Below are 25,742 nucleotides of genomic sequence, written 5' to 3'. Positions count from 1 at the left end.
GAGGAATAGCTAAGAATGAAGAAATGTCAGTAGAAAGAGCCCTGGAACTAGGAGTCAGGAGACCTTGGTACTGATGTTCTCAACTCTGCCACTAATTGTGACCTTGGGCAAATTGTCTCACCACTCTGAGTCTCCATTTCTTTCGTCGTAAAATGAAGTTGAGAGATAGAAATGGTATGGTGTAGATTTGGAATCAGGCAGACATACCTCAGACGCTAGCTGTATCACCTTATGCAAATCACTTGAATTCTCAGGGTTTCAGCTTTTTCTATATGTGAAATGAGGGGGTTGGGCTAACCCCTAAAGTTCTTACTAGCTCAATCTTATGTCCTTCCCAAGTCTAAAATTCTTTGAGTCTAGAAAGAATAGCTTATCTTGGGAGGTTGGCAAGAGAGATGTACCTACAAAAGGGGGCTAGGTTGAGTAATATTACCAAGTATTGGAATGTTAATGTTTAGAAGTTATTGTTCATCTGGTGCTATGAAGTAATCATGTTAGTTCCCAACAATAGAACAGTAAAAAAGGTGATTTTGTATGGCAGGACTAGGAGCTATGGTTGGTGCTAATGGTTTCGGGAAAGAACAGTTCTGTTCCCATAGTCCCGGTTTCTATTTTTCACATATATTTTCTTCCCCCTCCCACTATCCCCAATTTAAATGATCCCCAAAATCCTTAAAATACTGTAGAAATATGAGTACTGTGGAGTGCTGTTAGATAATAAAAGAATCTTTACAACCCAGAGAAGCTAAATAATGATTTTATTTGTGTTATTTATATAGGAGGAGTGAAACATACTAACGAGGAACTTAAAGTCAATTAAAATAGGTGCTGATGACTACAAGGGATTCTTTCAAAGACATTTAGCAAATAGCTGACATCAATGATTAAAATATATGATGCTGGTGAGCTACTGGAATAATGAGCATTCATTTAGAGATATAGAATATTTTTTATGGAAGAAGGAGGCTAGTTCTCATTGAGTTGAAGAAAAACCTGTATTCTGAAATGTCTTTTTGGAATATTCATTAACTACAAACATTTACTGGATGCTTTCTGAGCACAGAGTATAGTGCTAAGCACTAGGGAAAACAAGAAGATAAGAGATCATTTGTGCCCTACTGGGCCTTCTAGTCTGCAAGGAATGACTGATTCCTCATCAGTCTCTATGTCTTCTAGCACCCACCTAGTGTTTCTAGCTTCAGTTTCTTCATAGTTTCCTATGGTGCCTTCTAGGTTTATGTGGGGTTAAATAGAATAAAATAATACATTTAGCAGTTATTACTGGCTTATATATATTTTTTAGCCTTCTGATAAAATAGTCATAAAAAAAATGTTTTCTTCCCTAATCATTGAGAAGGTATTTTGGGTATTGGGAAGCTAGAGGCTAGTGAGAGGGGTGCCAATCTCTTTGCCCTTTATGCTTTTCTTTCTCTCCCGGGCTGGCATAGTGAAAATGCCTGAGTTGGAGTCAGAGGCCCTGGTTTCAAATTTTCCCACTATTGCTTGTGTGACTTTAGGAGAGACTAATTCTATGGGCCTCAGTTTTCAGTTTGCTCCTTGGTAAAGTGAGAGGACTGGACTAGACTTCTACAGTTCCTCCCAGCTCTAAATTTTACTGATCCTGAGCACTTCTTTTTATGTTGGGCCTATCTGAAACAGGAAGCATTTTTTTTTCTTTGTATTACTCCTTTAGAGAGAAATGCTATGCATAACAAAGGTGGGGAAGATATTGTAATAGAAGTCCTGCTTGGCAGGAGTTAGGACAGTCAGACTTTTAGAAGAAAGAAGCTTAAGTTGCCTTTTAGGATCTGGGAGAGGCACCTGGAATGTGAAAAATACTATCAATTATTCCAACCAGCGTTGTTTTACCTTCTTTGCTCATCTGCTTGACAGTTTGACTGCCCAACCTCCCAAGGCAACGTTTAATGCTATAACCTGCCACATGGTGGATCCAAGTCAGCCCCTGTAGGACAAGAACTTGGCTTCTGGGTTGCTTTTAAAATACAGGGCAGGGTTTGCACAGGCAAGACTGTATGTAGCCTTTTTCCTCAGATTTGCTGGCTTTGAAAAGTGCGAAATTCCTTTCTTTTAAAAGGGCTCTTTATAAAACCACATCTCTGTTTTAAGAAGCATATCTAAAGCCAATGCATAGAAAGGAATGAGAAAAATTCAAAATTACTTTCTTAGTGACCACTATAAGAAAGAAGTTAATGGAAAATCAGAATGTCTGTCCTTCCAGTTGCTACATTTTTCTTCCATCCTCACATGTGACTAGCTTTTGAAGAGAGGAATGCTTCAGGTTGCTTGGCTTCTGGGTACATGTCAGATTCCTTAGCTTGCATTTGGACTCTCCCTGTGCTCATTGTTTTTGGTTTGGTGAGTTTGTCCACATGAGCTAGGCCTGATGAGTGATGTTACTGACCTTAGCCCAGACTGGAAAGGTATCCAAATGGAAGAGGTTAATTCCCCAAGTGTTGATAGCCACCATCACCACCACCAGTCCAATTACATTGACACCTAAGCCGGCTTTCACCTACAGGAAACAAACCAATATATTCTAGTCACTTGCCTAAACTGGAAGGCACAGATTCACTGGGAGGGAGTGGGGGGAGAAGAGAGAGTGAGGGAGGAATGTATCAATTATGGGAGCTACATTATTCTGCCCTTGTAATATTCAACTCTACCTTACATCTTCCCTACCACTTGCTCCTAAATGTTCTTATTCCTCCGTCATGTGTTCTGGTTTTTGCCAGGGTAATAATGGCAGGGTGAGAAAGGAAGGGAAATTTCTCAGGAGTTAGGAATGGGAGAGAGTGAACAGTGCCAGCTTCATCTATACTATAGGTCTTGTGTCATTGATGGTTGCCTATAGTTACTTTCCATTCACACCTTCCTACTGGAGATGAGCATAGGAGGGAGGACCAGCATGGGACCTCTCTTTCTGGGGTCTATCTTCTCAGTAGCCTTTCCCCATACCATTTATACCACGGCGCTGAGCAGAACTATGTGTAGAGTGCAGAATGTGGGAGATATGATGGGAGTGGTATGACCAGATGGAAAGATTAGTACAGTAAGTATGACTGTTACCCCACCCAGGGGAGTTACCAGGCATACAAAAAGTGTACAGAAAACAAATCTTCTAGCTTGGCACCTAAGTGGAAAAACTGCAAGGGAAAAATGTGTCCTAGGAAATTTTTTTCAAACGAATGACTAAACAGAGGACAAACCTCTTCCTGAGCTGGGGAGTTATTAATAATTCTAGTCCTTTGCTAAGTTTAACATAAAGGCCTGCTGTCCAAATTCTAGGACAGTAAGGGTCATTGCTTTGATGTCAAAGTAGAGGTCTGAAAATACCATGTGCTAGGCTATAAGGTGAGAGAGGAGTAATTACCACTAAGAATCTCTCTCATTGAAAGTGTATAGATAATGGTACCTATAGGAAAAGAGACTGGTCCTATGCTTTTGCTAGTATAGGAAACTCCCTAGTCAGGAAATTTCCTCTACCAATATAGGTCATTACTCTCCCTGAAACTTACAGCCTTAGAGAATTACCTGAAGCACCCAGAGTGACTTGCTGAGGGTTATACCAGTATGTGTCAGAGATGGGGCTTAAACTAAGTCTTCCTGGTTTCTAGGACAGCTCAGTATACCCTGCTGCCTTTTGTTTACACATTTGTATAGTATTTTTAAATTTATGAAGCTTTCATATTCTTTGACATGTTTCATCTTCATAAGAACAGGTGGTAGATTCAGTATTTATTCATTTCTAAGTTGTTGAGTTGTTTCAGTTGTGTCTGATTCTTCATGACCCTACTTTTGGTTTTCTTGACAGAGATACTAGACTGGTTTGCCATTTTCTTCTCCAACTCATTTTGCAGATGAAGAACCTGAGGCAAACAGGGTGAAGTGACTTGCCCAGGAACACATGTCTGATAAGTGTCTGAAGCCAGATTTGAACTCTGAAACATGAGTCTTCCTGTCTCCAGGCCTGGAATTCTATCCACTGCACCACCTACCTAGCTGGCCAACTCTAGGTAGCAGCATGGTATAATGGCAAGTGTGCTGGAGTAGGAGTCAGGGAGACCAGGATTCCAATCTGGCCTTGGAGACTTGCACTGTGTCTCTGGGCAAATCGCTTAACCTCTTTGTACCTCAGACAAGTAACTAGTTGACTTCGTGGTTGGAGTGCTAGAATTAAAGTAAGGAAGAACTGAGTTTGAATCCTGCCTCAGACATGAGATGTGCAATGCTGGGAAAGGCATTTAACCTCTTTCAGGCTCAGAGTCCTTATCTGCAAAATGGAAATAATGAGATAACAGTAAAGCACTCAGCAAACCTTAACGTACTATTCAGATGTTAGCTATTATTATCTATTAAGTCATTTGGTAGAGGAATTCCCACATTATGTCTAAGCTGATGAAAATCCAGATACTTCATATAATGGCATCATTCAGTGCTACAACGTGCTTGGTACTGTACTACACACTTAGGATAGAGACAAAACTAAACTAGTCTTTACCCTCAAATGACTTACATTCGGTTGGGAGAGAAAGGTGTGTATGGGGAGCATAAGACAAAGCAGAGACTGAAAGAGATATCAGGCAAGAAGTGCTTTGGGCATTTTTCCTGAGGCAAGGAAAGAAGAAACACTAATAGCTGGGACATCAAGGAAGACTGAGTGGAGGAGATGGCTTTCAAGAGAGGTAAGAATTCTGAAAGAGGAAGAGGGCATATTCTGGGGAATGACCTAGGAGAATGCATGGAGTTGGGAGGTGGTGTGTTGAGCTTGTGTTAAGTTGAATGTGTTAGAGACAGGGAAGTGAAGTTATCAGAAAGATGAAATGACCAAGATCACATAGCTCATAAAAGGACTCTAACTGGAAACTCACCCAAGATCTTCAGGTTCTAAGCCGGGTTTCTACTTTCCACTTGCTTTCCATAAGTGGTTGGTATTTGGCCGGGGTTTAAATATCTACAAACTTACAATAAACTACAAACCTCAAGATTGTTCTTGTTCTTTTTGTTGTTGGGGAGAAGGGGAGATATGTAGGTGTGTGTGAACAAGTGAATGAAAAATGTCCCTTCCACATAGCGACTTTCCCCATTGCAGTTTTGATATATCGTGGGTCAACGTAAGAAATTAAATGGGGATGTTGGGGGAGTTGTGCAGAAGCTGCAGTAGACGTGTGAAGGGCAGAGATAATACAGAAAAAATACCTAACCCAAATAGTACAAGAAGTTACTGTAAACACCCCATAAAAGAAAAAAAAATCAGATTTCTTCTCTAGTACAAAAAATTTTACATGGATTTTCCAAATCATGGGGGTGCCAGGCCTCTAACCCCTGAGATGTGGAAGGGATAACTGTATTCAGGACTTGGAAACAATGACCCAAGTTTTCATCAGAGTTCTTAGCCTCTTTTCCTGAAAGGCCTTCCTGTGGACAAAGAACTCTGTATGTTTCATTTTCATTTTTCTAAAGTCAGAATAGTATGACATTTGTAGCCTGTTCTTTGATGGTGCTCTTAATGAAAGCTATTTTAAAGAAAAGAATGCTGAATCTTGGAGACAGAAGATCTGAGTTCAAATCTTTTCTTATTAACTGGCTTATTAATTTTATTAACTGTGTGAGTAGTAAGCCAGTCACTTAAACTCTCTAGTCCTCAGTTTACAAATCTGTAAAGTGAACAGATTGGATTGGATGACCTCTAAGCCACCTTCTAGTTCTAAATCTATGCTGCTATAACCTTTTATATACATTATTATTCTCTGTGAGTGATCAGCTAGTAGGATGATTATCTGGTGGAGAAACTGAGGTCCAGGGACATAACCCATATACTGATCAGAGAATAGATCATAGATCATAGAATCAGAATCACCACGGCCATCTAGTCCAACCCACAACCAAAAGGAACCTCCTACTATGACACCCAACAAGTGGCCATCTGGCCTCTGCTTAAAGACCTTCAAGAAGGGAAACCCATCACCTCCTAAAGCAGTCTAGTTACTTTTGAACAGAAATAATTGTTAGGAAGTTTTTCTTGACATCAAACCTAAATCTGTCTCTTGGCAGCTTCTACCCATTGCTCCTGGTTGTGTCCTCTGGGGATGCAAGAACAAACCTAATCTCTTTTCTATCTGAATGCTATCATCTACCTCTCTGAAGCTTATAGGCTAAATGTCCCTAGTTCCTTCCCATAATCACATGAATCATGGATTCAAGGTGTTCTACTATCTTATTTCTATCTCAACCAGATTTTTCTTTTAAAGGTGAGTTGTCCATACTGCAATGGTTCCTGAAGTTTTCTTTTGTTCATGATAAACCAGAACTCATCAGCGGGGTACAGATATGACATCCCATGGCATCAAAGAGATCCCAGTGGTTTAGGGTAGGTGGCTTGGCCAGTGGGGAAGGGATGACTGGACCAGTAAAGCAACTATTGGGGATGTCTGATTTGAGGATGAGAAACGTTTTTTGTTGTTTTTTTTAAATAGGGCACTACTATTTGGGAAAATTTTAGGAGAGTTGGGGGCAAATACTCCTTTCTCATGGACTTAGAAAGGAGAGGGAATACTGGTGCCTTAGGTACCCATAACTTACCATATCTTTGATCTGGCAGTGGCCATAACTGAAGACAATAGCATTCGGGGGATTGCCCACTGGCAGCATAACGGCAAAGGAGATGCACATGGTGACAGGAATCAGAGTATAGAGTGGATTAATATGGAGGGTTTCAGACTAGGAGAGGAAAGAATTAATAGGAGTATTAAGTTCAGTGTGAAACTTCTTCCCCCGTCACCACCCCCATGCACATATTCTGTTGTGTTTGTTGTTGTTAGTAAGTTCTAAGTGACCATGTAATGTTAACTGCTGCTCCTCGGAGAACACTACTGTGCAGGTGAGGTTATCACCTGCAAAGATCATCTTTTCTAAGCAGATGCCATGTGCTGATGCTAATAAGCCATATACTCTGAGAGTTTTTCCCAGTAGGAGTAGCTTTCTTTAAACCATCTACATTGTCTTTCTCAGAGTCTTTTTTGTGGCCAGTGGCATACACCTATCGTATTACGGTTGAGTTTGCTCAGTATGCAGCTCTAAAATGGAATTTTTCTTCTAAGTGAAGATAATGAGCTGTCTTGACTTTGCCAATACACCCCATCTCTGGCCCAAGGGAAAGAGAGGAAAAGGAGACTGAGGACAAAATGGATAAGGAATGACTGGAGAGGTCAGAACAAAGGAAAGAGATGTGGAAAAGGAAGAAAAATAAAGAAGAGGGATTTTTTTTTTGACCTCCTTTTCACTGGGTCTCATGTTACGTGGAATGAGGCAGACTGCTACCATTTTTCTATCATGTGGTATCATTTTCTTAGCTTCAGGCCTTTCCAAACTTCTAGGCAACTGTTTCCCCTTCTTTCTTGAGCTGAACCTGGTAGAAAGGCTCTCTTACTGAGGTTGAGTAATTCACTTTTCACCTGCTCCTTCCTACCTTGGCTTACACACTTTTGATGGGGTGGTTATGGTGGTCGGGAACTGGGGTGTGTGGGCCTCTATGAGGATTCTCTCCATGTTGTTTTGCCCAATTATTCCCTAACACTGTTGACTATTGTCTTGTACTGTTCAACGTATGTGGTTTTTATCAATGGAAATGACTAAAGAAGATACATTAGCATCTGCTTTGATGTTTAGCTCCAAGGACCACCCAGCTCTCCCACTTGAGCTGCAGATGAAACCTCTTATAGATGGCATCTTCTCAACTGGAATATGAGTTCCTGGTCTATTTTGCTTTTCTGTTTGTATCTTCAGCATAGAGTATTGTGCTTTGCTCATAATGCGTGCTTAATACATGTTTTTTTTCAGCCCTTCAATCTGGAAAGGGGTTTCTAGCATCGCACTTAAGCCATCCTAATGTTTATTTATTGGCCCCTCTCCTATCCTTTAAGCTTATTTCTCTACCCTACAGAAAGGGAGATTCAGAGGTGTGAAACTCTGAAGGTTGTAGGAAACAATCACCCTTTTTGTCCCCTTCCATTGATTTTGGACTCCAAACTGGGGCTATTTTGGGCAGTTTGTCTGGGGAACTGAGGTTGCCCCCTGTTTCTACTCACCAAGCTGCAGAGGATCGGCAGAAAGATGGTAATGGTGGCAGGGTTGCTAACAAACTCAGTGACCACGGACACCAAGATGCATGCCAGCAGGGTAACTGCCCACGGTGGGAGGCTGCTCAAGGATAACATCTGGTGCCCAATCCATGTGGAGAGACCGGAGGACTGAGAGAAGGGAGGGTGACAGGATAACAGTAAGATAGAAATGCGGGAGGTGGCCAGGAATCTTCAAGCTGGATTCTTGTAGGAGATTTCCCGAGGCCAAATTGGTCACTTTTGCTCTTATATGTATATGTGTGTACACATACATACATACATACATACATATATATGTATATATGTACACACATATATGTATATATGAGGGCCTGACTCCATTGCCCTCATTCCATTACCTTTCATGGTAATAGAATTCCATTCCAGAGGCACTAAGTGGTGCAGGGGCTAAGAGCTCTAGACTTGGAGTCAGGATAGAACTGAGTTCAAATCCAGCCTCAGACACTTAGCTGTGTGACCCTGGGCAAGTCACTTAACCTCAGTTTCCTCATCTGTAAATTAGGGATAGTAATAGCACCTACCTCACAGGGGTGTGGTGAGGATCAACTGAAATAACAGGCATAATGTTTTGCCAACTTTTAAGAGCTATATAAATGCTAGTTTTATCATTACATCATTCATGTGACAGAGAAATTCTTTCTTGTGATGTATTTTGTGTGTGAAAATGATACTGTCAATAAGGGAATGCCACACTGGGACAAAAAAGCTAAAGCAGTTTTAGGCTGGTGTTTATAGGCTCACTGTACTCTGACCTGGTCAGAATGCACCAGGAGTATTACAGTTAATTCTGAGCGCCATCTTTGAGGAAGGAAATAGATAAGCTGGGAAGTGTCCAGAAGACGGGGTCCAGGATGGTGATGGAAGGCTTCAAGATGGCGCCATATGAGAACTGGTGGAAGCAAGAGAAGACCCTTAACCTGAAGAAAAGGAGACAGGATGGATATGACACCTGTCTTTAGTATTTGATGGCTGTCCCATGAAAGACAGAAAAAACTCATTCTGCTTATCTGCAGAGAGCAAAATTAGCAGTGATCATTAGAAGGACCTAAAGGTCAAGACTTCCTAACCTTGAGTATTATTCAAAGGTGAAAGTGACTTTCTTCTCATTACTCAAGTTTTAGTAGATTCCCTCTCACTAGAAATCATCCTGTAAGATGTTCTGGATGGCTGCTTGTCATATGTGAGCTAAAGGGGATTCTTGTCCAGGTGTGGATCCATTCCACCTCTGAGTCTATGTCTCTGGGATCCTCTGAGCTGTCTTCCAGGAACCTTCTGGAAAGAATGTCTAAGACCTTCCATGAAACCTTGTATCACTGTTTCCAGGTAGCTGGAGGGGAATGTGGAGGAACAATTAATCATCCTTACTCCAACTGGTATGACTGCTGCCTGTTTCTAAGCATATTCTCTTATTCTGTTAAAATCTAATTTCTATATATTTCTAATTTCTCTAAGGGGCAGCTAGGTGGTGCAGTGGATAGAGCACCAGTACAGGAGTCAGGAGGACCTGAGTTCAAATCTCATCTCAGACACTTGACACTCACTAGCTGTGTGACCTTGGGCAAGTCATTTAACCCCAACTGCCTCATCCTGGGTCATCTCTAGTCATCCTGATGAATATCTGGTCACTGGATTCAGATGGCTCTGGAGGAGAAGTGAGGCTGGTGACCTGCACAGCCCTCCCTCACTCAAAACAAAGTCAAGTGCAAGTCATGTCATCATTTCTCTGATGGCATGGTCTTCTTCGGCAACGAAGGACAAACACACACACACACACACACACACACACACACAATTTCTGCAATCTTATTTCTCAAAAGGACCTGTGGTTGACCCAAGCTTTGCATCTCCTGGGTCCCTTTGTTCAGGGCACAGAGCAGTTAGTTGGCACAGTGGAAAATATGATTTCCGATCTGGCCTCAGACACTTACTAGCTCTGTGACCCCGAGGGAGTCACTTCATCTCTTATTGCTTCAGTTTCTTCATCTCTAAAATGGGGATAACAATAGCACCTATCTCTCAGGGTTGTTGTGAAGATCCTTTGAGATCACATCTGTGAAACCCTTGCACTGTGCCTGGAAGGCACACAGAAATGTTAGCTAGTGTGACTAGCTCAGCACAGCTCTGGAAGCCACATAGGGTCTTGAAAGTGACCTTCCCAGTGCAGAGCTGCAATCCCAACCCCCTCAACCTTTATTAGACAGTTTGCTTTCTCTAACTGGGGCCATAATCACAGCCATTCACATATATGCAATTACACTTACAAGGGCAGAAGGACTTTAAATCGATCTTATGAGACAATTTGTCTAATGTAGTTCTCCTACTATTGCTTAAGGTAGAGAAAATGCTGAATTTGGAGTCATGGAACCTAAATGTGAATCGCGACTATCACTCGCTACCCAAGTAACCTCAGGCACCACTTACCCCCTCCAGGTCTCAGGTTCCTTATCCATTAAAGGAAGGAGTTGAGTCAGCTGACCTCCAACCTCTCCAGCTCTAGAGCTGTGATTCTATATACAAACATTTTAATACTTAAACACCAAAAAGACCTCAACAGACAGGAAACAATGACTCCCAAATAAAAAAAGGGAAAACTTAACAGTGATAAGTACTGAATGTAGGATTTAAATGTTCATTTAAAAAAAATCATGTATCAGCAGGAGGAGCCTGCTTAATGAGCATTTCATGAGAAAATGACTCACTTTTCAGAGTTGTTATGCAGAAAGGGCTTTGGAAGAAGGAAGGAAACAAATAGTTATTAAGCATCTACTATGCGTCAGCCTGTGTTCCAGATGCTTTTCAAATATTGTTTCTTTTGGTGCCCACAACAACCCTAGTAGCTGCTGTTCTTATCCCCATTTTGCAATTGAGGAAACTGAGGCAAACAGAAGTTAAGTGACTTGTCCAGGGTCACATGGCTAGTAAATTTCTGAGGCTGGATTTGGACTCAGGGCTTCCCAGCTCTAGGCCTGGCACCTTATCCACTGCACCACCTAGCTGCTTAACCTCAAAGTGCTGTATAAATGTGAGTTGTTTGATGTCCTTATTACTTTAAGTTGACTACAAGCTTAAAATGAACCAATAATGCGATGTGACCACCTAAAGGCACTACCCTCCTTAGCTGTGAAAGGCTGAGTTGTCTTAATTCTTGTCACCTTTAAAACAAAGTGCAAACAGAAATGCTCAACTAGTTGTTCTCTTCCTTAGAAAAGCTGGTCGGTGGGACAATCAGCACAAATCTCAGTAGCTGGGCCATGGGTAGATTTCTATTCCCAGCTTTACTGCTAGCACTACCACCTGATCAAAATCCTGGTTGCTACTCTCTACAGAGCTTCGGGTACTTCCCCTTCTTTCCTCAATGAGTTTGGTTTATGGCTTACATATTTCTGTCCTTCCCAACTCCTGCCTTCATACTATGGGATTTCAACTATACGTAATGAACTCTCCCTCTAACCACTGGGCTCCTTATCTTACTTCCTATAACCTACTCTTCTACTCCACCTTAGCCACGTACAAACCTCCCAGCCCATCAGGCTCAAAACCTAGGTGTCATCCTTAGCTCTTCATTATTTCTCACCCACCATATCCAATCTGTTGCCAAGTCCTGTTGATTTTACTTTTGCAGGATCTCTCAAATATACCCCCTTCTCTTCTCTGGCACCACCACCACTCTGGTGCAGTCCTTATGAACTCCTGTCTGGACTGCAATAGCCTGCTGGTGGGTCTGCCTGTCTCTAGTCTCACCCCACTCCAATCCATCCTCCATCCAGCCACTAAAATTATTTCCCTAAAATGAAGATCTGAACACGTCAGCTCCTGTTCAGTATTTCCAGTGTATTCCTATTGCCAGGATCAAATACGAACGAGAAGCTATTTGGCATTCAAAGCCCTTCACCTGCCTCCTACCTTTCCAGTCTTCTTACATCTTATTCCCCAACATGTATTCTTCTATCCATACTGGCCTCCTTGTTCCATGAACATGACACTCCATCTCTCAGCTCTGGGCATTTACTCTTACTGTCACTCATGGCTGGAATGCTCTCCCTCCTCATCTCTACCTACTGGCTTCCCTGGTTGCCTTCAAGCCCAAGCTAAAATCCCATTTTCTATAGGAAGCCTGTTCTAACCCTTATTTCTAGTGCCTTCCTTTCTTAATGATTTCCTTTTCATCCTGAATTTAGCTTATTGGTACACATATGCTTGCTTGCTGTCTCCCCCATTAGATCGTGAGCTCCTTTGCTCCTTTTTGTATCCCTAGCACAGTGCCTGGCACATAGTAGGTACTTACTAAATATTGATTGATAGTGGAATAGACATTTATTCTCTTTCTCAGTTTCAAGAAATCACCAGTTAGCTCTTGCTAACCAGCACTGAGATATTCAATTAAACAAAGCTTTTACAAAAACATTCAACAAAACAAATCCAGAAAAAAAAAATGTCACCTTGCTTCCAGATGCTAACGCATAACCTCCTCCCACCAGAATGACAATTTCCCAGGGCATGGTCTTCTGGAAGTCCTTCCATGTAATGATGGGTTCCGTTTCCATTGCATCTTCTCTGCTGTCTCCTGAATCTAAAATTTCATGAAGGTACAGATCTTATGTTAAAACCTAGGCACCTCATTAAAGGAGATAAGGGGCATTTGAATGGATCTGCAGATCAGTATGATTACTCTGGTGTTTGGGAAAGAGCATAATAAACCTGAAGCTCTCTCTGAAGACTTTAAAAATTTTTTATTGATAACATTTGTTTTTATATCCCATTTCACGATATACCTTCACCCTCACTGAATCCACTCTTGAAGCATAGAAAAAAAGGTAAGCCAGACTAACACACAAAATAACCACATCTGACAGTACATGTACCACAACACATTCATAGTCCCCTGCTCTACTGGGAGGAGGGGAGCCTATTTTTTCCTCTGTTCTCTGGGACCATAAGTGATCCTTATAATTTGTCTTAGTTTAATTGACTTTTGGTGTTGGTTTCATTTACATTACTATGTAATGTAGTCACCTGCCATGATGATTTTTTGCTTCTGTTCATGTCTGAAAACTTCATAATCAGGTATTCTCTGACCAGAGGCAGTCTGTAGGACCTAGTGTCCCGTTTCCCCCCTCCCCCTCACAGCATCCCTCGTACCTTTATCTTTTTTTCCAAAACAAGGTTTCTTAGCTGGGATTAAGAAGAGGAGGAAGCCAAGGAAGACAGAGACAGTGGCATCTGTACGGTAGCCTTTCCTGTAGCAGAGAAGCAAGTATGAAGATCAAAGACACCATAAGAGAGGCTAGAGGTGGTATCCAGAGGGAGGGTGGTATCCAGGGATTTCTGGGAACCTCTCCAATCCTCTGGATATTATATGTCTTCTATTGAGTACTCCAGAGATTGGCCGAATCAATCTAATCTTTTGATTTTTTTTTTAAATTTTAAGAAAATGATTTTTTATTTCTTCTCTCTTACAGGAGAAGAAATGGAGATGCAGAGAGGTTAAATAGCTTGCCTACAATCATGTGACTAGTAAGGGACCAAGTTTGTATTTAATTTCAGGATTTTTGAGTCCACTTTCGGTATGATCATGCTGTCTGATGTTTAGCTGAGAGGCTTAACTTTAGCTCCTGGTTAACTTGGAAAAGAGAGAAACTCAACCTTGCTGTTTGCAAGGGTTGGAAGGACTGTCCTGCAGAAGAGGGATAGAGACAAATTCTCTCAGGGGTGAGGAAGCTGGCCCTGTAGGTCCTCAAGTGTGGCCCTTTGACTGAATCCAAACTACACAGAACAAATCCCCTTAATAAAAGAATTTGTTTTATGAAACTTGGACTCAGGCAAAAGACCTCACTCAAGGACCTAGAAGGCCACATGTGGCCTCGAGGCCCCATATTCCCCATCCTTTCTAAATAAGGTATGGTCTAGGATAATAAGATTAAGAGCCAACTTTGGGTTTTTTTAAAACAAATTATGTGGAGAGAAGTACTATATTTACGGAAAGTAATCTACATATATGCATGCCTAGAGGTACAAACTGACAGATAAGACTGAAGACTCAACAGTGAAACATATCGTTGAATATCTCAAAAGCATTTCTCTTTTCAAGAGTTTTTTTCCCTTTATCTTCTTAGAAATGAAGTATGTCTAAGATCCTCCTGTCTAAGGCTTAGAGCAGGGGTGGGGAACCTGAAGTGTTGAGGTCGTCTGTGGTCCTCTAGGTCCTCAAGTGCAGCACCTTGACTGAACCCAAACTTCACAGAATTAAAGGATTTGTTCTGTTAAACTTGGACTCAGTCAAAGGGCAGCACTTGAGGACCTAGAGGGCCACATGTGGTCTTGAGGCCACAGGATCCCTACCCCTGGCTTAGAGCATAAACTAGTAGCAATGAGGCAGAGTTGTCAAGAGGTGAATTTCTACTTGATTTAAGGAAGACTTTCTGACAGGCAGAGCTACTGCAAAAAGGAATGAATGGCCTTAGGAGATTTCCTTTCCTTTCGGATCTCCAAGCAAAGTCTGGATGATCACTTCCTGGTTATATTTAACCCAACTTTTTCTTGGAAATAGTTATTACAGAGGATTTGACTGGCAATGGGAATGGTGTCCAGAAATGTGGCATGCCATTCATCTTGAAGGTAAAACATAATTTTTCACCAGTGAGGCTGGGAGGTGAGGGAGTCAGATGATGTTTTTTGTTTTTTTTCCATCAGTGTGGGCCAGTTATTTAGGGCAAGAAAGGTGTAGAAGCTTGGTCCCAGGAAGGGGCAGCTTGACTGGGGAGCAAAGAGAGACATGCTTCCTCAAACTGGAGCATGAATGTCATACTGAGGTCTTACTGTGTGTTAGCATCAGCTTGGTAGGAGAATGGTAATAATAGTGGCCTTCATGGTGAAAGCAGTTTACATTTCTATCATATCTTATGCTTACAAAAACCTTTTGTGTAATTGTCTGATTTGCTCCTCCCAACAGCCTTGTAATGGAGGTGATGCAAGTATGGGATATTCCAAAAGTCTTAGGTTATCCAAACTTTAATTTATTCAAAATTTCAGTTTGATTCATTTTGAAATTTTAATTTTATCAACATTTTAATTTAAGCTTTAATAACTTAAAACTACACTAAGACTTTTGGGACACACTATTAAGATTCCTGTTGTACAGATGAGGAAATGAGACTCAGAGAAAGAAGTTAATTGATTTATGCCCAGGGTCACACATGATAAATGGCATAGGTAGAAGAACCCAGACTTCCATTTTCCATCATCAAATTCCATGTTGTTTCCCTTTCAGAATGTTGGTTTCTGTCAAAGAGCAATACATCTGTGTATAATAACCATTGTTTCTGGTTCACAGGGGCACCTCATTTAATTTCACTGAGTAGTTTATTGAATTAAAAATAATTGGGACCTGAACTTTAAAATGACAAGTTAGGGGACAGCAAGGGGGTGTAGTGGATAGAACACTGACCCTGGAGTCAGGAGGACTTTAGATCCAGCCTCAGATACTTACTAGCTGAGGCAGGTCACTTAACCCTGATTGCCTCTGAAAAACCCAAACAAAACCCCCCAAGATAGGATCATAAAATCCTTGAGTAAAATAAACAGTATCACCTGACTGGAAAAATTTTGGTGGCACCAAATAAAACATGGAAACGTACCTATCTGGAAATATGAAATAGAAATGGTACACGATGTCCTCCAAACACAGCTTCCCAAGCGGTCAGAATAAGAGGAAATTGGCAAATTGCCGCAGGAAGGCTTCAGGTTAGGTAGAGAAAACCCTTTTTTTCTTTGTTAAAAAAATTATGTTCAGGAAAGAAGAGAAAGAAAAGAAGGTCCCTGAGGCACCATAATGGAGAGAAAAGAACAGAAGGATGCCTATAAAAAAAGCTAGACAAGCAGGACAGCTGGGAAAGCTATAGCTTGGACTTATTGTTTACTTAAAACAATCTGCACCTAATAGAGTCTTTTCTCAGTTGTCTTTTTTCTGTTCAATGCTGTCTATGCAAATACCCATTCTATTTGGTTTGCTAAATTCAAAACAAAAATAAAAATGAATAAAAATGATCTTTTCATTGATAATTCTTTTTTTTATATCACATCCATTTCCTTCCTTTCCCCTCTCTTACCCATCCCTTGTAACAAAGATTAAGGTAAGAAAAAAAAGCAGTTCAGTAACACATCAACCACTTCTTGATCGCAGAGACTTCTAATAGTATAATACAGAATCTCATGCCTATTAGCCCTCCCTCCTCTTTGAAAAAGGGAGGGACATGCAATATCTCACCTCTTTTGCAGAGCCAAACTTTAAGCAGCATTTTTCTTCCTTTTTTTGTGAGGATTGGAAGGGTGGAGGGGGAAAATTTTAATTCTTAAAAATGGTGCAGAATTCTCTTGCCTTCTCTTTCTCTCCTTTTTGACTTTTCCCCTCTCATATAACAGCAAGAGGAGATATAGGGTATAAGGGGAGGTTGTATGATTCTTTTTCTCTGAGATTCCCGAGAAGGGGGAAGCTAGTTCTAGGCTAATTCTGCTGGGGAAGAGGGTCTGGGAGAGTGGGAAGGGGAAGAAGGCAAAAAGAAAGAAAAAGATGGCTCTGGCTCTTTCTTCCGTGAAGAAGGAAGGGAATGAGAGATTGCTCTGTGAGGAATTACAGGCACCTGTTCATAAGGAGGGAGGTTCTATTACTTACTTTTCAAAGAAGGAATCCCATCCAGGGACAAAACCAGGCTCCCGTGTAAACCAGAGCAAGGTCATCAGGATGAAGAAGAATGCAGTCACCATTTCAGGGTAGCTAGAAAACAGTAAGGAAATATCCATTCATTGATCCCCAGTCGTCTAGTTCCCTTATTCTATTACTGGAATGGCATAGCATTCTAGGAAACAGACTCTGGGCAGTTAAGACATTTGTCCAAGGTCATACAGCTGGTAAATGTGCATGGGGGAATTTGAACCCACATTCTGTGACCTACAACCCAGCATTCTTTCCACTTGATCCCTTCAAGCCATATATATTCCTTGCCAACAGAAGAGCCATCACTCACTATGATTTTGGTCATGTTGGAAGAGCTGGTAAAAACTGCCGTTGGCAGGTACGTACTTAAAACCTATTTGCAAGACTGCATTAAATTTTTCCTTAGGTAGCTAACACAAAACAAAAGCCCTTCTGTGCCAATAAAAGTAAATGCATAGATTTACAAATAGAAGAGCCCTAGTTTAGTCCAGAATCTAGACTAGTATTCTGATAAATATGAAGAAACTAAGGCCAGACAGTTGAAGTAACTTGGGTAGTGGGTGTCAGAGTTTAGTTTTCAAATCTGGGCCCCATGACTTAAAATCTAGTGCTCTTTTTACTGTATCCTGCTGAGCCATCCCCACTGTCCCCAAGGGATGGTTCTGTGTTAGGCTGTAAAAATTGAAAGAGGGATAATTGGAGATGGAGCCTTTGAGGGTGTGTCTTGTGTTACAGAAGAGTGGCTGAACTTTCTTTCCCTGGTCTTCTTTTTTCTCCCCCCACTTTTCATCTGTTATGGGAAAGAACTCTGAAATATGCTTTCAGAATAATGGTAGTGATGTCATCTGAATGCTGGGGCAATAGCAACTCTTGAACACTTGGGCTTATAGTAATAGAAAATCCTTGGACTTGGAGATGCTCAAGAAGGAGCCTCAGGCAGCTATGTGGTGCAGAGCTCCAAGCCTGGAGTCAGGAAGACCGGAGTTCAAATGTGTCCTCAGGTACTTACTAGCTGTGTGACCCTGGGCAAGTCACTTACTTGATAGCCTGAAAAAAACAAAACAAACAAACAAAAAAATCCCAAGCCTTCTTCTGTGTTATCTCCTGAAGGAGAGGAGGTTGATTTTTACCTAATGTCTCCCAGTTTTTCATATTCTGCTTGAATCCGCCTTTCTGACAGCTCTTCTCTTTTTGTCTTCTTCTTTTTACTCAGGGAGCAGGTCTCTTTAAAACTGAGAAGGGGAAGAGAGAGGCTCCAGCTTAAGGAAAGAAGTCAGAAGGTAGATCAGACATCAAGTCCCTACATCTCTGTGTTTCTACTCTTGCTTCCCACTCTTCTGCTACATTCTCTCCTCTCTAGCCCCACTTTATCATTGAACTGGAAGAATGCAAAAGCATTTATTAAGTTATTACCATGTGCAAAGCCCTGGAGATACAAAGAGAAACAAGACAGTTCACATTCAAAATGGGAGAGACAACAAAATGTTGTGAAACACATTTTGGGACACAACTGTTCTCGCCTTTCTGCATGCCACATACCCTCTCACACATCTACCCACCCAAATACACATAATGTGGAGGATGTAGCTTTCTCTTGTATGTCAATGTGAGGTGGTAGATTTCTGCATATGAGATATACCTGTGATGTTATGGGTAGCTTGGAGTGGTGGAAAGACTACTAGCCCGAGGTTTACCTACCAATTCTACTGTGTCCTAGTCTCTAAGGACTTTATCTCTTCCAGACTTAGTTTCTTCATCTTACAAAACTGAGGCTAATAGTTCCCACCACTTACCTCATAGGGTGGGAGTAAGGAATGTATTTTTTTCCCAAGGTATCAAACAACATGCAAATGTGAACAGTTTTTGTTATCGTCATCATCAACCATCCTGTTTTCTTTCTCTTGTGTTTGCCAGTGCCCTGATGACTATAAAATTCTGATTTAAATAATATCTCACATTTATGGGTTTTTTACATTTAATTTTTATTTTATTTTTTTCAATTGCATGTAAACAAAAATTTTTAATATTTGTTTTTTTTTTAAATTTGAGTTCCAAATTTTCTCCCTCCCTTCTCTCCCTGTTCCTTGAGGAGGTCAGCAGTTTGACATAGATTATACCTGTGCAGTCATGCAAAACATTTTCATATTAGCCATGTTGCAAAAGAAAATGCAGACTAAGAAAACGAGAAAATTTAAAAAGTATGCTTTAATCTTCATTCAGACTTCATCAGTTCTTTGTCTAGAAATGGATAGTATTTTTCATCATAAATCCTTTGGAATAGCTTTGCATCATTGTATTGCTAAGAATAGCTAAGCCATTTACAATTGATCTTTGTACAATATTACTGTTACTGTGTACAATGTTCTCCTAGTTCTGCTCACTTCACTTTGCATCAGTTCATATAAGTCTTCCCAGGTTTTTCTGAAAGCGTCCTGCTCGATACTTCTTATAGCACAATAGTATTTCATCACAATCGTATACCACAACTTGTTCAGCCATTCCCCAAAGGATGGGCATCCCCTTAATTTCCAGTTCTTTGCTGCCACAAAAAGAGCTGCTAGAAATCTTTTTGTACATATAGATTCTTTTCTTTTTTTTCTGATCTCTTTGGGGGACAGACCTAGTAGCAACATCTCACATTTATGAAGCACTTCAAAGAGTTCCCCGAACAAGCCCCTTATAGCAACCCAATGAGGGAGGCACTGGAAGTATTAGCATCCTCATTTTACAGATGAAGAAACAGAGGCCCAGAAGGGAGGACTGACTTGACTACATAATGATCAAGTGCCTGAAGCAGAATTTAAATCATAGGTTGTGCCAAATTCAGTGCTCTATCCCTTATGCAATTCTAGACTTTAATGCTGTGGAATTTATGAAAACTTGGCCTGGAGCATATCTTTGTACAGTTTATGAAGAAGCAGTTTACCAAGCAAGTTAAATAATACTGCAGGGGGCACAAGGAGAACAACATTTTTATGAACCTTAGACAGTCTAAGTCTGGAGTCAGACACTTACTAGCTGTGTGATGTGTGGCAAGTGGTTTAACACCTTTCCCCCTCAGTATTCTCATCTTTAAAATAGAGAGAATTATATCACTTACCTCCCAGGGCAGTTATAAGGATCAAATGAAATAATATGTGTAAAGTACTTTGTGAACTTTATATCACTCTACAAATGCTAATTATTGTTTTTATCATTCAAAAAGAATTTGTTAATTACAAATGGCTTATGTACTCATTAAACAGGAGAAGAGTAGGAGTCATATTTTCAATGACAAGTTGGAGTTATTCTAAATTCCAGTTCACCCAAGTTAGGGTGTGACTTCTAGTTTAAATTGTGAGGGTTCATCGTTGTTGTTTAAATGACTCTGGTTGTATCTGACTCTTTGTGACTCCTTTTGGGGTTTTCTTGGCAAAAATGCAGGAGTGGTTTTCCACTTCCTTCTCTAGCTCATTATTTACAGATGAGGAAACTGAAGCCAACAGGGTTAAATGACTTTCCAGGGTTACACAGCTAGTAAGTGTCTGAGATTGGATTTGAACTCAGGTCTTCTTGACTCTAGGCCTGGTGTTCCATCTACTGATTCACCTAGCTTCCCTAGTGAGGGTTCATAAAATCTGAAGGTTGGAGTGGTCATCTAGGCCAACCAGTCTCCCAAAAGGAATCAGACAAGTGGTTATACAAACTCTGTTAGAAAACTTCCGGTGCCCAGAGCTCCCCCACATGTTCCCCTGAGGTCAATCATTCCACTTTTGGGCATCTCTCATTGTTAGATTTTTCGTGATATCAAGTCTGTATTTGTCTCTTTGCAACTTCTCTCTACAGCTCCTCAGCCCAAGCCTGGAGTCAAACAGAACACATCTGACCTCTCTTCCAATGGCATCTGTTCCATTACATTTATTATGTTACTTAGGAATCTTCTCTTTTGTAGATCAAGTAACCCCAGTTCTTTCAACTGATCCCTATCTGGCATGGACTTGTGGTCCTCCATCCTGATTGCCTCGTTCTGTTCATTCTCTGCCTCAGCTGTCCTTTCTTCTCAGTCTGTGGTTGACTCCATGTGGTTCCAACCACAGTAGAGCATAGAGCACAATATAGTCCCACCATAGTGGGTCTCACCCTCATTCCTGGAAAATCCCACCTTCTACAGGAAGCCTTTCCTGATCCTTCTTAATTCTAGGAGTGCCTTCCCTCTGTTGATTATTTACAATTTATTATGTACATTATGTGCTTGTACATAGTTATTTGTGTATTGTCTTCCCCATTTCCTGGAGGTTAGGAGCTATTTTTTTAACCTTTCTTTGTATCATCAGTGCGTAGCACAGAACCTGTCACATAGTAGACTCTTAATAAGTGTTTATTGACCAATTGACTAGATATTGTATGGCTTTTAATCAGTGAAACAGCTAAGACTAGAATGGAGAATTCCTGGCTCCCCATCCAAAGTACTTTTTTTAGGTTTATTAAAAAGTTATGTTTAAACCAGAGATGTCAGAAGTCGCTTCCTTGAGGATAGTGAGGTTCCTCAGGAGCACAGAGGAATGATGCCAATCTTTTGTACCTGAGAGGGATCAACAGGGCTTCTGAATTAGAGTCTACTCACTTGCAACCCAAGAATAGCCAGTGCATCCAAAACCAGCTCACCACCAGCATGATGAGGGAGATGGGAAAGCTAAAGAGGAACCAGGTCCCAAAGTTCACCACCTCAGCACTTGGGTACTGACTGGAAAAGAAAGAGTTGGGTCAGGATGGTTGGGAGGCTGAAGTTCTAATTGGCACTTTGGTGTTAACAAGTTCTGGAACATAGATAGGATTGGAATGATGCCTATAATTATAGACTGACATTTTCATATCTAGAAGATATTTAATTTCTTCAGGACCTTGGTAGGAACTAGGACGTAAACAAAAAAGGCCCCTGAGTAATCATAAAGGACAGTTATTGAATCCTCTCTCTGCCTCTATCTCTCTGTCTCTGTTTCTGTCTCTCTTAGTCTCTGTTTCTTTTTTTCTGTCTGTCTGTGTCTCTTTCTTTATACCTGTAATTTCATTGGTACAGGGAACTCCAGTTGAGGATATTCCCCCAACCAAAGATGGGCCACTGCTTCTAAACTTAAGAGTCTTAAAGAATTGCCTAGAGCTGTGGAGTATCTTGTCCAAGGTCACATAACCAGCAAGTGTCAGAAGTTGTACTTAAAACCATGTCTTTCCAGACTCTCTATCAAGGCTGGCTCTCTATCCAATGAAAAACTTTATCTATTTCGGAGTTGTACTTAGGACTGTTTCTGTTCTCAGGAATGCTGGACTAGAAAGGAGGTCCAGACAGACTACTGTTGGGCTCTCTGATGGCAGAGATGTCCCTTTTGCTTAGCCACTATGAATCCATGCTTGATCAAGTCTTTTTACTATCTAGAAGAAGACCCTGACATGGTATTTTGTAATCAAAAGGCTACTAGCCTGTCCTGTTGAACCCTAATCTATGCCTTTGGAATCAAAGGTGGCATTATTTTACTCTGGCAGATTCTGTTTGGGACAAAATTCCACATGACTTACTTGTTGAAGTGTTCTAGAAAGATGAGGCTGGTGGATGTGCCAATGATGGTGGTCAGGCCCCCAATGGTGGCAGCATAAGATATGCTCAGGGACAGGCACTTGCAGACCATGTGATCATGTTGGGATCTGTACTTGCTGCTCAGCTCCAGGTTCCTAGGGTCAGGGGGCAGGACTAATAGCCGTTCCTGCCAAAGGAAATGTACTGTACCCCTCCATCCCAGTTCTGGCTGCCTGGTGTAGAGAGCATCATAAGTAATGGAGTGTCCAGGGTCATACTCCAGGAAAGACATTTGCCCTTCATCTCCATCACCATCATCACCTCCATCACCAACATCACTACCGCCACCTTCATCACCACCAGTACCTCCTTCACCATCATTATCATCATCACTTCCATCACCACCACCAACCACAACTACTACTTACTACTACTACTATTATGGCTATTACTACTGCTACCTACTACTACTACTGCTACTACTACTACTACCACCACCACTACTACAAGTTATTAAACTAGCAAGCCCTATGCTAGAAACTGGGGATACAAAACCAGAAATGAAACAGCCCCTGTCCTCATGGAACTGACATTCTATTCACAGAATCCCAGAGTTCAACAGCTGGAAGGGACCTCAGAGGCCATTTAATCCAACCTGTACTTGAGTAGGAATCTGCTCAATAGTTTTCCTGATGGACATTCACAAGCAGAAGCCAGTGTGGTAGAATGGATAGAGTGCTGAACCTAGAGTCAGGAAGGCCTTGTTCAAATCCCACCTTAAACACTTGCTAGCTTTGTGACTTTGGTCAAGTTAATTAGCCTCTCTTGACCTCAGTCTCTTAATCGGTAAAATGAGCATAACAGCACCTACCTCAGAAAGTGGTTAGGACAGTCAAACAGCTTAATGTATGTAAAATGTGAGTTATTATTTAGATCCACCCTTTATTGGGAACTTTCCAGTGATAGGAAACATTACTTCTAGAGATAACGCATTTTGTTTTTCAGCCTACTCTAGTTATTTTGGAAATCTTTCCTTCTGCTAAGCTGAAATCTGCTTTTCTACAATTTTCACGCATCGTTGCTAGTTCTTCCTTATGGGGTCAAGCAGAACAAGTCTGACCATCCTTCCACATGTAGTTGGAAGGCTGTAACTACTACCATGAAGATTAAACCCCTTCTTCTAATTCAGGTCAGAAAAAGTCCTGGTTTGGTGAATATCAATGGATCATTCTTGAAGGTGAAAGACAGAAGGAATCTGCCTTCTGATCAGAATGTGTTTTCTTGGCCTGGATAGAATGTAGACAAGGGAAGGAGGTTCTTGAGTTGGTCTTGGTGACTTATTTCAGAGGTGTCTAATGTACCCCGGGAATACTCTCCAACATGTGTGTGGGAGAACCAGATTAAAATGTAATTGGGAAATAGTTAACAAAATAAATAAAAATAGAATAGAACACAGATAATGTTGAGATGTAGTTTTCTAAGTCAATATGCTTCTTCAGGGATCCTTCCTAGTATGTGGTTTAGTAGCTTCTATTTGTTTTTGAATTTGACTTCACTTACTCATGGCCTTTTTAACTACAGAATAATACAGGTAACCGGGTCATCTGCTAATGATGCACTACTCCTCATTAACATATGTTTCTTTTTCTTCCTTCTTTTTCTCCCTTTCTCCTCCTCTCACAGCATTTTTTTCCCTTTTTCTTTTCCTCTCCTCCCTGGTCTATGCTTTAGATCTACCAGTAGCTCCCACAGGCATTACTTATCTCTATTGATGAGTCTAAGGCTTCAAGAGTCTCCTGATCTTTAGTCTAAAGCAGGGGTCACATATAGCCCTCTAGGTCCTCAAGTGTGAACCTTTGACCGAATCCACCCCTTAATGAAAGTATTTGTTCTGTAAAACTGGTCTAAAGCCTGGACCAGATAACAAGTGGGAATCTCACTCACCTTTCCTTTTCTCTTCATTCCCTTCCTTCTCTGGCTCTGGCCCAGCAGAGGGCCAGATTGTAGAGGAATAGACCACCTTGCTTGGAGCCAATGCCATACCTGCCCCACCTGGGTCAGACCTAAGCTGGATCCTTCAAGCCTTCATGTGGCTGAGGAAGGGGTTACTCTCTTCCTGTGACACACCAACGTAAGCCACATCCATCTGGGCAAAGAGGGCTTAGATATAACACCACTAAGCAGTATGACACCTGATCTGAGGTCTGCAGGGAGAATGACCTTCGTGGAAAACAATGTGCCCTCAAGACATGCTTCACATATGAAACAAGAATAACCTCTGACTCCCTTACCTGAGGTGAGCTCTGTCTCTTGCTCTGAGGTTTCACAGACTTGATAGGGTTGGTGATCATGTGCACTCCATTCAGGTTCTGTAGGAACAAGAGCAGTGAGGCTGCCAGCAGAAGGATGGTGGGTGAAGAGGCTAGGTGAATACCCCTGACACTTGGGATCACTGTGGAAAATGGTGCTTGACTTTGTGGAGTCAGTGGGCTAGAAGCCAAGGAAAATGACCATTTGACTGGCATTGCCCATCTCTGCTCAGTTATCTTGCTAAGAAAAATGCTTTGTAAATTTTAAAACCTTATATAATTATTAGTGCTGTAATAATTATGTTGTTAACTTCAAAATACCCTCAGTGACAACCACCAAGTTAGAAGTCTGATAGAAGATAACTCTTTCTTGCTCATCCTAATCTTTTGGAATTTTGTTTTCTCTAAAGAAATTCTTGGTTCTTTTTTCCCCTTTAACAGAAAGAAAATCCTTTAAACCCAGAGTTCTTTTACCTGGCATTTATGAGCATATTTTTATAATAGATCAGTAACTGTATGTCAGTATAATTGGTTTTCTTTCTAAGCATATATATTTTATATTATGCATTTAAAAATAAGATTCTGAGGAGTCCATAGACTAGACTGTCAGATGGATCTATGACAAAAATTTAAATTACTTAACTTATAGTAATATATATATACATATACAGATATATATAATACATATATATGTATATATAAAACCCTTTACAATTCTGTACATATTGAATTTTTGTAAATTAAATTATTTTAAATATAGAGAAATTTACCCCCCCAGGGATCTTTCCTCATATGTGGTTTAGTAACTTCTATTTCTCTTGGAATTTGCCATCGCTGACGTATGGTCTTATTGCTACTGAATTTACCTGGGTCATCTGCTGATGGCACTACTCCTTCCTAACATATATATTTTTTTCTTCCTTCTTTTTTTCTCCCTCTCCCCCTCTCACAGCATTTTTTCCCCTTTCCCTATAGGGCCATCAAACCTATTTTAGGACTATTAATGCTATTTAAAT

At 40.9% G+C, this 25,742-nt stretch overlaps 1 protein-coding gene across 1 annotated transcript in view; it reads right to left on the bottom strand.

The window, feature by feature from the left end:
• Window positions 1–693: 693 nt before the first annotated feature.
• The window catches only part of SLC13A4 (solute carrier family 13 member 4), a 59,216-nt gene continuing 34,167 nt past the window's right edge, over window positions 694–25,742 (bottom strand). Inside the window, exons 7-16 of the mRNA XM_072652635.1 lie at window positions 24,709–24,786; window positions 22,420–22,604; window positions 21,473–21,592; window positions 18,000–18,101; window positions 16,828–16,929; window positions 13,299–13,396; window positions 12,599–12,729; window positions 8,106–8,267; window positions 6,601–6,738; window positions 694–2,533 (exon numbers count right to left, since the gene is read on the bottom strand). Of these exons, the coding sequence (XP_072508736.1) occupies window positions 2,396–2,533; window positions 6,601–6,738; window positions 8,106–8,267; window positions 12,599–12,729; window positions 13,299–13,396; window positions 16,828–16,929; window positions 18,000–18,101; window positions 21,473–21,592; window positions 22,420–22,604; window positions 24,709–24,786 (1,254 nt within the window). The 3' untranslated portion in view covers window positions 694–2,395. The remainder of the gene's footprint in view (window positions 2,534–6,600; window positions 6,739–8,105; window positions 8,268–12,598; window positions 12,730–13,298; window positions 13,397–16,827; window positions 16,930–17,999; window positions 18,102–21,472; window positions 21,593–22,419; window positions 22,605–24,708; window positions 24,787–25,742) is intronic.

The sequence above is a fragment of the Notamacropus eugenii genome, chromosome 3 (genome assembly GCF_028372415.1).
Source record: "Notamacropus eugenii isolate mMacEug1 chromosome 3, mMacEug1.pri_v2, whole genome shotgun sequence".
In the NCBI taxonomy this organism is placed as follows: domain Eukaryota; kingdom Metazoa; phylum Chordata; class Mammalia; order Diprotodontia; family Macropodidae; genus Notamacropus; species Notamacropus eugenii.
The sequence above is the reverse complement of the archived record's forward strand: the minus strand, read 5'-3'. Positions and strand labels throughout refer to the sequence as shown.